This window comes from Polyodon spathula, chromosome 6, assembly GCF_017654505.1.
Source record: "Polyodon spathula isolate WHYD16114869_AA chromosome 6, ASM1765450v1, whole genome shotgun sequence".
Classification (NCBI taxonomy): domain Eukaryota; kingdom Metazoa; phylum Chordata; class Actinopteri; order Acipenseriformes; family Polyodontidae; genus Polyodon; species Polyodon spathula.
In genome coordinates, this window is record NC_054539.1 from 11734736 (window position 1) to 11749654 (window position 14919).

The window sequence follows — 14919 nt, forward strand, 5'->3', positions numbered from 1 at the left end:
TACCGAACCGAATTCCAAAGATACAAAATCTGTCAAAAAACTATGGTTTTGAGCCTTTTAGTTAATAGTATTTTTATTACCGAATGAAAATATATCCCTAAATAAGATTTCAGTTTGAAACTTGCACAATTTACCGCTAGCCCCCTCCCCCCACAACAGAAACGTCAAAATACAGAACAGTTTACTTTACCTTTACAAGAAAGGAGAGCTGCATCTTTGCCATAACCCACTATTTTCTTTAATGACGTTTCAACCTGTGTCACCTGATCTGAGAGTAGGGTTGCCAACAGGCTCCAGAATCTCAGGACACTTCAAGGAAAGTCAGGTTTTGTAACTCACCTCTCTAAACTGCAATGTATTCAGTAAAGTGAGTGTGAATTGTGAGAACTGTCGCTGAATTAACTGAATTGTTTTACTTAGTTGTTACCAAAAACACACACATGCCTGCGAGGATCATTTCTAACAATCAGACCTATACAGCAGCTTTTTAGCAGCTGTTTACAACATTGAAGTTTAGAGAGGTGAGTTAAAAAACCTGACCTGCCTTAAAGTGTCCTGAGCTTCTGGAGCCTGTTGACAACCCTATCTGAGAGCTATGAGGAAAAAATTACAGTGATGAGTGACATGACTCTCCCTGTGAAATAAAACCCACGTTGATGTAAATGCACTGTGTGTGTAACACATATCAAATAGGCTACGAAATAGTATTATTAGTCTTATTAAAAATATTTAAATAAGAATCCCAAATAAATCAACTCCTATTGGCACATTAGAATAACGTAATTTAATTTACTAAAGCATATTGTTCAACAACGTCTTGCACATCTGACAGTTGTAAAGTTACAAAAAATATATATTTTGAGCACCAATTTTTTTTCTTATCTCAGTATGATCTCTAGAACACGTTTGACAGACAAAGCAACAAAGCACAACAGTCTACAACAGTTTGCTGTTACTGTATATTACAGGTTTACTCCATAACTTGACTCCAGAAAAGTGTGATGTGAATGTGCTGTTGCATACGGGGGTATGTTTGCATTCAGCAGCTGAGTGTGTTCAGTGTGTGCGCCAGCAGTAATTTAGGGAGTCGAGAGCTGCGACAGAATTCATCAAATGTGTTCTTGTTATTAAATATGTCAACAGTTACATTCAATACCAGGTTCATGTCTTTTATTTAAATTGAAACTGCACACATTGGAGGGATGTATTAAAATGGGTGTGTGTCTGGGTGGATATAGGATTCGGATCGGTTCACCGAATCCTAAGTATTTGTCTGAATCCGAACCCTGCTCAAAAAGTAGGTATTCGGGCCTTATCCGAAACCAAATCCTGGATTCAATGCATCCCTAGTTTTTTTTAATGGCTTTCAGCACCCCCACTTTAAAAATTGTTCTAGCACCACTGTATACAAGGAAGATGCTCTAAATAACCTCTATATATCAAAGACAACACCGTAGATGAAAAGTTGCTTCCTAGTACCCAGTGTTGGGGTAGTTTCTTTTAAAAAGTAACCCGTTGTGGTTACAAATTGTTGCTAGTTACAGTAACTTATTACTCGTTTCCTCCTCTGAAGCCATTTTCTAGCAAGATGATATGAAAAATAAATTAATTGTGATATGTAAGATTTGGCTTGCATTGTTGAAGCACTGTGTGATTTCCATGTTATGCATTAGCCTGTTGTCCTTTGTTTAAATACAACTAAAGGTAAGTATGTTATTTTTTTCACTTAAAGTGGAATCCATAACCACTTTTTGTTTCCTGTCTGAAAAAGGAACAATTATAGTTACAAGTTACTGAAAAATGTTATTACAGGTTAGTAACGCATTACATTGTTCAAATTCTAGCTGAAGAAGACTGGCCAACGACCCGCCCTAGCCTCAAAGCACCACCAGCAAGGTTATCCAGAGGGGGCTACAGAGAACACCCCTATGGTAGATATTGAAAATGCTCCTCTTCTGTGACCTCTCAAAGACTGCATTAATATCCTGTGGTCACCACATAAGCCACTACAAGACAAGTAATAGTCCATTTCGTTTCTACCCTTGGGATTTCTGCTCTCGGGTACCTTGCATACATCTTGTATTACCTAAAATGCTGCAACAAAGTCAGCATTATTGTTTTTTAACACAGACTTAAAACAAAACGAAGCAAAAACTGTGGCAGGCTTTGTCGATAACCCATGCAATGGGATGCTGTACTCTTGGTTGTCAGTCATTGTGTGTATTTCAATCAGCAAAAAACGCATGCAGTTGTCACAGAGCTAAAGCCTCTTGACAAACAAGCTAAATCTGGGTTCTCGTTCGGGAGCAAGAAAAGACTGTGAACAAGATTTTTGAATTAGATGATAACCAAGCTGTAGATAACTTGTTTTAAACTGTCTGATTTTTAATATTTGTTAGTTCATTTTAAGATGTTCAATATTAACTTTGTACATTTAATTTAAAATGTTGTTTAATGGGATGATTGAAAGCAATGAGCTATGTATGGAGCTAACTTTAAGTGATCTATTCGGTGTTTAACCTGTATTTGTTTTTTTGTTATTTTTGTTGTTTTTTTGTTTTTTTTAAAAAGCACATAAAGTTCCATGTGTAAGCTTCTCTAAATAGGTAACCATAACTTGTCAAATATGTTTTGCCATAATTTGTCAATAAAGCTGAAATCTTTTTGTAAACATTAAAATTTTTGGAATTACTTGTTTCTAGCACTAAATGCCTGCTTTATTTCTTCTTCAGGAAATTGCTAAAATGTTTTATACATATAAATTATACAAAACAATGAACTCAAGAAACTTTGGTTTTAAGATATTTTGTGTAAGGATATAAAAGCTGTATTAATACGCAGTGGTTGTTAAATAATTTAAAAGTTAACCAGCTAAACTGTTCCTTGAATCTTGGTTAGTTTTATTAATGTATAACATGTTACTGGAATAAAAATGTTTAGAACAATAAATGGATTTTAAACTATCCTCTAAGCTTGATCTTACTAAACACAAACTCTGATTGACTTGTTTGCATTAGCATGTCTCTCGTGAGAATGTAAAGGAGATTAAAGAGGTAAGACTGCCACTTACCACTATTAGACTGTCTAAATACCTTCAACCTTTGAGTTTCCAGCACATTAATATCCCATCAAACATGTGAACATTGCATAGAGTCACATTTTTGTCTTCACTCAAAGGAGTGCGTTGAATGCATTATTATTTAGATTTCAATAAGTGTCTTTATCAACGAATCATCAGCATCACTGCCCAGCTGTTTTTTTGTTTTCTTATTCAATCTCAGAAAATTGTATTTGTAATTTTCAGTGCTAAATATCACTGCTGTTGAAGGCAGTGTAGAGGGCTGGTTTTTCTTTTGTGACTATCAGACCTGATGGCTGATGATTATTAAGGAAATATGTCACAGAACTCAAAGGATGACTAAACGTTAATCAGGTAACCCTAACAGTAATTATAATTTTGCGTATGCAACGACAATTTTAAATGATAAAGTTACTAATAGTTAAAAAAGTAAACCTTCCCAACTTAACCAAGCAAAAACAAAAAAATAGGAATACAGGCTCTTTTAAACCCGGTAATTAACATTAACTAGTGACATCAAAATGATTACAAAACATAACCCTGTAATCAATAAACAAAACTAAAATTAATATTAACGAATACCCTGCTAAACTTCAGATAACCTAAAGTTTTACAAAAAAAAAAAAAAAAGATTGCAAGTATGGTTTAGGGTAATCAAAACGGTTAATCCTAAAAATGCAATTTTATATTTTAAATGAAGATGGCTTCTTTGTCTCTATTGATTGGTTTACTTTTTTGATAGTAACAAGGGCATATACCTTTAATTAGTTTGTAATTTAAATGTCTCAAATTAAGTTGCATGCTGACATACCGTATATTGTATAATTGTTTTGTTAATTGTAATAACATCTTGTATAAGATTACATTTTGTTTATTTCTGTCAAAATGACACACCTTCTTTTTACAGGTATCAAATATCAAGTGAGATCCTCAATAGAAGCCACAGGTAGAGAAAAGGTAAGCCACAACATTTTCTAGTTCTAAGATCTCACTTTTGTCAATATAGTTTGTGCATTTACCCACTCATTTTGCAAATGCTGAAGATAAGTTTAGTCAGGAAAACCCAGTCAATACAAAGAACAATATTTATAAAATTAGCCTCACCCTTCGAGGTACCCCTGCCCATAATTTTAGTTTGCTGATAGTGGAGAGGCTGACTGTAGGGAAGGTTGTCTTGTGAAAGTGTTTGAAGATTTTTTTGAGGGAAATAATCCTTGAATTCTAAGAAGCAATATCCAGTGAAAAATGCTAATTTCAAATAAGGTAAAAAGCAATGAAAATGTACATTTCAAATTTGATTAGCTCTACCGGTCTTTGCAAAGGTTTAAACCTTAATCTGTTCTAGGATTATTTTCTTCTGGTTATACAGAGAAAACACAATTTTGTTTAAATTGTTCAAACATTTATATTAGTCTGCTAAAACGGTTTCTCGTTTACAGTAACTCGTTATACTAGCATCTACAATGTCACTGCAGCAAATTGGAGAACAGGCCTTCTAATCAGTTAGACTCGCAAGCACTGGTAAAATCAGCTCTGGTTTATACAGTGCAGAACTCTTTTTTTTTCAAGTTTTGTTTTGTTTCTGGACTTTGCGATACCTGCACGGTGGGTGTATTTAGTAATATCTACAACGTATCGACAATAACAATCAACCATTTTGTTACAGACTTTCTAATAAGTCTGGCATAAACAATTTTGTCTGTTACTTAATTAAACCCTTGTAAAAAAAAGAGTCCTACTACAGTAACAGGTACTGTTTACACTGCCTCAGATCAATTCCAGAATCCTTTAATGGAAATGTCCGGTCTACTTTTAATGTTCTCAAGCAATTTGGCTTCATCACTGCCATTCTCATATCCACTTTGACATTTGACACATTTTTTCCCCTGTCTAGCGCTTCTTTCTCTGTTCTGCACACCTGTCTGCCAGAGGTATATGTACTGCATGAAACAAATGCAAAAGAATATATAGGTGGATTTGTCTTTTAAATCATTGACAATTTGACTATAATATCGTCTGCAAAATCATGGAAACGCCTCCTTTTTCACCAAGTTGAGTTGTCCATCAACTCGAGTTCAGGGAGAATTCAGACCAATTTGCTTACTGCTCAAGGACAATTTTAGAAAGGCGAGCTCTATACACAAACCACAGTGGAGAAGCCTAATTTCTAACTTTCTCTGTGGACCACATGGCACACACAGATTATGGCAGCTAACAAGCAGCTTTCCCTTGTTCTTTACCTTGATCCTGTATTACTACTTTACTGAACTCCTGGCACGTGTCCAGCTCACTGCAACAACCAATCCTCACCACTGTATGTATGCATCCCTAGTGACTAACCCAAAGCAACTCCAATAAGAAACAAAACATACAGGATTTAATTAAGCAGGGGCTCGGTTGGTCATATAAACCTACAGAGAGCAGCCAAAAACTAAGCCCCAAATACTACTGCTACTAGAACAACCAACCCACTCTACTCGCTTAGCTGCTGGCATTACAGGGTGGTACCACCTGAAATGTTACATACATTGGAAAAGTCCTGTAGAATTGCATTTGAAATGAGCAGCTTAGCCTATTTAGTACTGGTTCTTTCCATGTTTGCCATAAGTATCTTTTAAAGATAGATTAATCTGTTCCCATTAAATGTAAGGCAGTCTGCCAAAGCTTCGCACTCTGGATCCTCTATCTGTGTTTGTTAAATAGTAAAATATATGCATGTGCCAGCTAAGCTAGCGCAAACAAAACAAAACAAAAATATTATGGTTTTACAAAGAAACTACCACAATTAAAACTGGGTTAGTTGAAGATAAAGGGGTGTGAGTGAACAAGGTTGATTCTTCATTTAACAAACTAATACTACACCATTCATTACTGTATGTGTAACAGAAAGTGTCCTTTAGGAGGACTGCAGATGAAAATGTGGGAGGAAAAACTTCAAAGTTATCTAATGAAAAGCCAGTGTCACCTCACTGTGCAGTAGGTGCATAGGTATTGGTGCACGGGATATAAATGGATCTGTGTAGCACAAGTGATTTAAAATATATAATTGTATTTAGGCACGGGGATTGCACTTCACTTCACATGTATTTAAAGTATTTAATAGTACGTGAGCACGGGGTTGCACAAATAAGTTCACATGCTGGGATTCAAGTGAATAATTAATTAGTAATTGAATTTATTTAGTATTCGTCCCTGTATGTTAGTGTCTATTCGTTTTGATTATCTGTCTGTTTATTTTGGCATCAAGTGCCGTGTTCTGTTTTTGTTTAAATCTTTAATTTGTTTCATTAAAACACTGAGCGCAGCCACTGCGTCTCAGCCTCAACCCCAGTAATGCCTGCTTTCTGGCCTGACGTCACTCCTACAGCCAGCCTGTTCACATATATTCAGAAAGGTGCTGAGGAACAAAAACTGTGTTATGCATGAACACCCTGTTGAAGTATGTGCTGTCATTGTGACTGTGTTATAAAGAAATATTTGAATTGCAATTCGTCAACTTGAATGATACTGTGATAGTTACAGTTACCTGGTAGGATAATTGAATTTAGAAAATGGCACTAGACTTCGACCCTGCACAGATTTATAATGAAGTATAATGAGAGAAACATTAAAGAATGCATTACAAATTTGAAAGATTGTTTATTTATGCATGTTGATCCATTTTTTTTCTGCCAAGACTTTAAATAAGAATACATTCTTTAGTAGTGAAAAGCTGATGTTTTTTTTGTGGAAGAAATGAGACCGTTGATGGTGTTCTTTCAAGATGTGTTTCTGTATATATATATATATATATATATATATATATATATATATATATATATATATATATATATAATATAATATACAGTGATCTATCCATGGGGTATACTTTTGTATATACTGAGCATCAAAAGAAACTAATCACTTTAATTGGATAAAATTCACCAGATGTGACTGAAAAATTACAAACTCTGTTTTAGAGCAGGTTCAGTGACTTTTTATTGTGCTGATTAACAATTGACATAACGAAGACGCTGCAGAATGATCTGTCGATCTTGGGCAGGTGTTGTGATTCTTGGTCTCCCAGTTCGTGGCCTGTCATTGACAAAGTGTGTCTGGTTATTTCTGGTGAAATTGCTGGCTGTGAGCACCCAAGACGGCGAGCCACAGTACTCTGCTCTAGTCCTGCCTCCAACATGCCGATTGGAGGAAGGAGCTGCTGTCTTGACAGACGTGGCATATTGTTTTTTTTCTGTGATTTTCTTTATTGCTTGTATTCAAGCTTGCAATTCAACAGCTGAAATCACTCCATATCCTGTGTCCAATAAACTGTCTCACTAATTAGGTGTTTAAGTGCATATGCGTCAGTCATAGTCACTCAAGCGTCAAGGATGAATGATCGGGTGATTAAGAAGAAACCAAAAACATTTTGTCAATGCCCATTATTTATATACCTTTTTTTTCCGAAAATAAATGTGTTATAAAAGTGATGTTTCTTTTGATACTTGTGTATATATATATATATATATATATATATATATATATATATATATATATATATATATATATATATATATATAGCCCACATTACTTGTAATTTGTTATCAAATGGTAAGTGTCCCTGTTTTAAAAGAAGATATCTGAAGGATGTGATACTGTGTGATTATTGTCCCTGCTAGTTTTTTAAAGAAAAATGTACCATAGATGTAGAATCCAAGCACCAATTAGCTTATTCTCTGGGTTAATACAATAGGTACAGTATACTCCTGACAAACTGAACACAAACTCCAACTTGTGTCATCTCACCTTGCCTCCTCTTAAACTGGATCCCAGACCTACAGACTTAACATGAGGAATTGGGCATCCAACCTTTTATGCATGCCGTTTACTTTAAAGTATTGCGTCAACCCGAGCAACAGTCACAGAACAGGAAAAATAAAGCTGTTACAGTGAACATAAATATTTCATTCTGTAATGAATCCTCTGCTTTAATTAATATCATGCTGTCTGCCTCTGCTTTTGAGTTAGGATTGTGGTTGTGTCATTGAGGGACAACTTGCTGGTTTCTTTAGTCCTTACTACTGCCTGTCTACCAGCATGCCAGTGATTCTGTTGGCAGCCTGCCATTATGTTCCAGTTTTTTTAATGGAGTCCTATTATGCCTCTGCTAGTTTAGATTTAAATATTAGATATACTTCTGTATTCATTTATCACCCTGTACAGGCTACGATAAGTGCCTTATCACAGATCAGCAGAATACATGATCTGTTATCTGAATAGAAAAAAAATGATGTTTAATACACTGGGGGCCTTAAGATATTAATTAGCTGAATACAAATGAGTACTAGGATGAATCCTACATTAACTTCATGGCAAGATAACGAGGTTGTAAATTCATCCATTCACACCCAATGTGAAAGATGTAAATGCTCTGCACAATGGATGTCTTTGGTAAACAATTTTTACAGCAATGTTATATGAGTATGAAATATAACTTTAACTAAAGTATTATTCTTCTTGTTTAAATTCACTTTATAGCATTTTCTGTTTCAGTCAATACATCCTGATGACTTTTTAAAACCCTTGTGCGCTCTCAGAAACACATCTAAATTCTAGGTACAACTGTGTGCTATTTCTTCCCTCAACTTGGGGCAGAATGCTGCAGGAGAAAAGGTTAATGGTTGCTGTGTACCTGGTGGACAGGTACCTGAAAGTGTAGACATGATTCTGAGTGAATTAATGTAATTTATTTGTACTGTTCAATGTATATTTTCCCAGAAGAAATATCTAAATATAATTCTGCAGTTATTGGTCTCATATATCAACTAACTGCTTATCATACTGTATATTTTTAATTATAATTGTTTTATTATTCGTTTTTTTTTTTTTTTAATAATAGTGAATATGTTATTATTATTATGATTTGCGATTCCTTCCATCTGATGATGTAGATATCCTTCTGTCTGGTGTTGATGGCTGAAGTGTAGTACTGGCTCCAGGGATCAGCCTATTTTGCTTCCCTGGCTCATCAGCACACACGACTGCTGCGATGCTGGCTCCATGGATCAACCACAATGCGGCCTCCCTAGCGCAACAGCATGACAACTGTCTGGACTGAGCCGATTTATCTCTTAGCAAGCGTCCTTATCCAGGGCGACAAACAATTGTTACAAAAAATCACAGTACAAAATATCACATTACAGAATATCACATTACAGATAAGAGCAGTTATAAAGTACAGTAAAATCAGTAGCAAATAAGATCAAATTAAAATAAGAGCAAAATAAAGAATACAGTAAATAGTTCAATACTACAATAAAAAAAAGATTTAAATTAAAAAAAAAAAAATACACTGAGAAGACTGGTAACAATGATGAAAGCATCAGTCCCTGCTAATTAAAGCCGCCTTTTAATCTCTTTTAATCAGTGCCACACAGGTGGCAACTTTGTCACGTCTCAGCTGTGTTCCTGGTAGGGAGTTGTCAAGAACTAACTTTGAAGCCCAAGCACTTAGCATCTCATTTGTCTATGCTTAGGAGTCCCATGCTAATTCGTCCAGGTACAAAGTAAAATAAACAGTCATTTGGGTAACAAAGCATTTAAGTTTCAGTGGAACGTTTCACATATACTAAAGGTAACAAATGACTGTCACAGAATCATTTTGTAACTGTACCCACTTCCAAAGACCTCCTTAAAGCCAAGTCACTATAGAGACTAAGGAATATTAATGATTAATGGTCTTTGTGTCCATGAACTTCTGTCTTGCAACACATTATTAGCAGCAGGTAGATCAAAAGGCTGAATTAATAAGGGAAGCGTTGCATGAATTTACTACACTTACTATATTCACCTAAATCAATTTACATTAGTAATTTAAGATACGTAAATACATATCTGTGCAAACAAATCTTTTATAATAAAAAGTTTTACTGTGCTCTGCAATCTCCGTAAATGCGCAAAGGGCTAAAACCCAAATGAATTCCCCAAATTTAGTCTGTAATTTTATATTTTTTTGCTGTGCTGCTCGAAGGCAAAGTTAGTCTGTGATCGATTTATTGGTCTTATTAAACCTGCAAGGTCCCGAATGCACAAAGGAACAGTTACTCTTTATCTGCTTGAAAAAGCACTATATTAGTCGTGCCACTATTAAGCCAGGAGTCTGGCTGTTGTTTCATATACATTAAAACTGCATACTTTGTAGTGAAAGCAATAAAGTCGACGTTGTGTTGGCTAATAAATGTTCTTTACCAGATGGATAGCAGTTCATTTATATTAAATTGAACCTAGGATGTTCATGGTGCCAAATAGACATTTTTTAATGCCATGTATCTTGTAAAGCAGTTTGTGATGGTAGTCCACTACGAAAGGCGCTATAAGAAAATTAAGATGACTATTATTATTATTATTATTATTATTATTATTATTATTTAATATTAGAACATATATATTTATAGAAGGGCTTGGCTGCATACTCGCATGGCTCTTTGTGTTCCTCAGTGGATAAATCATTTACCACAAGACAGTGTAACTTGTCAGGTTTTAGACATCAGGCATTACTGTTTTTAGCCGTGTTGCAAAACAGTACGAATAAGTTTGCTTTGCTGTATCCTGTTGGAGTATAAAGTACTGGGCAAAAACATTAATTAACAAATTGTAGCTTGTTGGGGGTGCAATAAACAAATATGCATAGCAAGCAGTAGTGCACATAAAGTCTAGTTTGTAACTGCTAACATGCCTGGCTTTTTTGAAGAATAGTCTGGGATGCCAAGCACAAATTATTGGACTGTCTTTGCCTGTTGCTTTGGTGGAAAAAGTGGCCAGTTGACTATCCAAATTACAAACATTACCAGGACATGTTACCATTAGATCTATAAATAACACTATGTAACACAATTTTTGTCCCTGGGTAGTAAGTGTTATTTCCTAATTGCTTATGCCTCAAAAGTATAGAAAATGGCTATTATTCCACAAACTTTGCTTTTGTGACCAGAACAGTGATATTTTGAAATGTACCTATTTCCAATGAGAAAACGGTCTTTTCGTTCACATAAAGTCAGAAAAAAACAACATATGAATCCAAATTAACATGTATTTATACTGAATACAAAAATGACTACAAAAGATTTAGAAGTGAGTAGTTTTTCGAGATTTACGATTATACTGTAAATCACTTTCACGAATCAGCCCCCAAATGTAGTCTCCCATCATGTTCTCGTTATACTGTCTTTGGTAGCGGCGTTCAAAGTCCAGTATATCCTGGTGGAAGCGTTCGCCTTGCTCCTCCGAGTACGCTCCCATGTTCTCCTTGAATTTATCAAGATGAGCATCAAGGATATGGACTTTGAGGGACATCCTACAGCCCATTGTGCCGTAGTTCTTCAACAGGGAGTCTCATCCAGCTCCACATAGTTTTTGGCCTTGTGATTGCCCAGGAAGCCCCGAACCACTGCGACAAAGCTGTTCCAAGCCGCTTTCTCCTTACTAGTGAGCTTCTTGGGGAATTCATTGCACTCCATGATCTTCTTTATCTGTGGTCCGACGAAGACACCAGCTTTGACCTTTGCCTCAGACAGCTTAGGGAAGAAGTCTTGAAGGTACTTGAAGGCTGCCGACTCCTTATCTAGAGCTCTGACAAATTGTTTTATAAGGCCCAATTTGATGTGCAGTGGTGGCATCAGCACCTTCCGGGGGTCCACCAGTGGCTCCCACTTGACGTTGTTCCTCCCCACAGAGAACTCGGTCCGCTGTGGCCAGTCTTGCCTGTGGTAGTGCGCCTTCGTGTCCCTGCTGTCCCAAAGGCAACGATAGCAGGGAAACTTGGTAAAACCGCCTTGGAGACCCGTCAGGAATGCCACCATTGAAGCCTCTTGATGCCATCTCAGAAAAATGCAGATATGTGTCCACTTAGGCAGCTGGAACTAAACTGAACTGGTGGGCTTAAGGCCCCTGTATTTATACTACTATTTATATTACTGGAAAGTTCTAGAAAGTTCTAGAAGTTACTCCAAGTTTACTCAGCACTGAATCTATCTGGAATGTTCTGGAAAATAGGTAAATTTAAAAATATCACTGTCCTGGTCACAAAAGCAAAGTTTGTGGGGAATAATAGCCATTTTCTTTACCTTTGAGGCATAAGCAATTAGGAAATAACACTTACTACCCAGGAACCAAAAAAAATAATAAAATTGTTACCCGGTGTAATCATCAATAGCAGTTTTCAGTTCCACTCTTCTGGTTCAGTTCCTTCTCTTGCTGTGCTAAAGCTCTGAAAAGATCCTAAGAATATCATGCTGCTTTTCTGGACATCTCTGTATCTGAAATTGAACATATACACCAGTCATTTATACATTATGGCCCATATGCATAAAAGATGACAGCTCGATATTTCGGACAACCTGTCTGCCTCCAGACATGTCCCATAGAAGGCCCTGGAGCATCAGCAAGCTCTGGTTATTTTTTAAAACTTTTGTTTGAATGGCAAATGACACAGCAAGGCTGAACCACACAGTCACATTAAAATAGCCTACACATCATTGATAAATGGCAATTTTTATTGTTTTTTATTTGTTAATGGCACAATTCATTCATATAGAATAACAATGCATCTTCAATCTGTTTCTCATCACTAAATGCGAGAGATGCATTGCATGTTCATTTTAATAACACTAATATGTTTTGTATTTTTAAAACAGCTTTGCAGTTATGTGTCTAAAGCCTATATAACCGACCAAAAACAATGACATACAATGGGATACAATGTAAATGATTATTTCTGTCAGTCTATCTGTCTCTCGTTCTTTCTTTCTTTGGTGACATAGAAAAGTCTGTCCCTGTTCAGTATAATTGTAATGTGTTTTTGATCAAGGTGAATCATAACCCATTCATATTCGTATTATCTATTTCTTGTAGCTGTTTAATTCAATGCTTAATTGTTAATCATTTGCTTTCACAGTGATGCAGTACTGTAAGAAAACAAGGCCTAATATGTTCTTAATATTTATTGAAACATGAGAGTGAAAATGACTAGGCACAACACTTTCAAATCACAATAATCAGATTTTATTATCAACATACAGGTAAAATTATACAGAGAAATTCACTACTTATAGAGTTTATGAATTAGCCCAGATACAGAGTAAAATACTTAGCTATTAGCTCTGGACAGTTGGTGGATGTCAGCCTCTCTCCTGTTTTCCCAGCTGTGCTCATTTTAACATTGTAACACTACATAAACCCTGCAGCCTCCATCCACAGCCCATACATTCCTTGACAAGCAGCCCCTTCTTATCAGCAACTTCCAACAAGGAGCATACAGTGGTTTGCAGAAGTATCCACCCCCTACTAATAATGTCACATTTTGTTGAATTACAAAGAATGTATGTTCAGTTATTCAAAAATCTTTTTTTTATTCAAAGCTGTAGAGGTTAAACTTGACACTGTTATACAGTATGAGGAGGGGGTTATATGTCAACAAAACTTGCAAAAAAAATATACAAAATAAAATTTACCGGTTGCATAAGTATTCAGCCCATTAAGGCAGTACTTGGTAGAAGCACTTTTTGCAGCAATTACTGCTATGAGTCTCTTTGGATAGGTCTCTACTAGCTTTGCACTGTTGGATGGTGAAATGTTTGCCCATTCTTCACAGGGAAAATTGCTCCAGTTCTGTTAAGTTTGTTGGGGATCATCGATGGACTGCAATCTTGAAGTCTCGCCATAAATTTTCAATTGGATTCAAGTCAGGACTTTGACTGGGCCACTCAAGAACATTAATATTCTTCTTCAACCACTCCCATGTGGCTTTGGCTTTGTGCTTCGGGTCATTGTCCTGCTGAAATGTGAATTTCCTCCCCAGTTTCAGCCGGCTGACTCAAAACAGGTTTTCCTCAAGGATTTGCCTGTACTTTGTACCATCCATTCTCCCTTCTTCCCAGTCCCTGCTGAAGAGAAGCATCCCCAAACCAGTTTCCTACTTGCCTGGTTGCTCAGTTTGGGAGGAGGACCTGATCGTGGTAGTGTCTAGGTGGTATGATGCATCTTCCACTTCTTAATGATGGGCTTCACTGTGCTGAGAGGGATAGTCAGCGCCTTTGAAATTTTCTTGTACCCTTCTCCAGCTCTGTGCCTCTCTACCACTTTATCTCTGACTTGTTTCAAAAGCTCCTTGGTCTTCATGGTTGCTTTGTTGGATCACTGTGTGAGTTGCAGCTTGAAAGTCTTTATGTACCTGAGGGAAATTATCTACAAGTTAAACCAATTCGAGAACACACAGGTTGAAACCACTTCACTAATTTTGTGACCTTTCAAGCAAATCATTTGCACCTGAGCTGATTTAGGGCTCCAGTAGCAAAGGGGTTGAATACTTATGCAACTGAGATTAATCCACATTTTTTTCTCTGTAAATCTTACCTATTTATATTCTATATGCATTTTTTAACTTCATCAATGTGGAGTAGTTTGTGTAGATTCTACATGTACAGTCTAATTTGAAAGCATTGTGGAGTACGCTCAGGTGCCAATAAAATGTGAAAGAGGGGAAGGGAAAAAGATAGAGAGAGACATTTAGAGGGGGAGGGAAAGAGAGACACACAGATAGAGTGGAGGGAAATAGAGAAAGAAACCCACAGACACACACACACAGAAGTGGAAATAAGACTCTTATTGCATAGCACTTTCACTCATTCCTAGCAACCATTACATGTATTGAACTAATTCAGTTATCAGCAAGTACACCTTACCATACAAAAAGCTTATTTTAAACAAAAATAAATAAATACAGCTAGATTGATGAATCCTGCCCATCACACAATACTACTCGGTTTCATAGCGAAATTGGTTTAGAAAACACTACATTTTTCTTG

At 36.2% G+C, this 14919-nt stretch overlaps 1 protein-coding gene across 1 annotated transcript in view; it reads left to right on the plus strand.

The window, feature by feature from the left end:
• The window catches only part of khdrbs2 (KH domain containing, RNA binding, signal transduction associated 2), a 109941-nt gene extending 107289 nt beyond the window's left edge, over positions 1-2652 (plus strand). The window contains exon 9 of the mRNA XM_041251538.1: positions 1845-2652. Within this exon, the coding sequence (XP_041107472.1) occupies positions 1845-1942 (98 nt within the window). The 3' untranslated portion in view covers positions 1943-2652. The remainder of the gene's footprint in view (positions 1-1844) is intronic.
• Positions 2653-14919: the final 12267 nt, after the last annotated feature.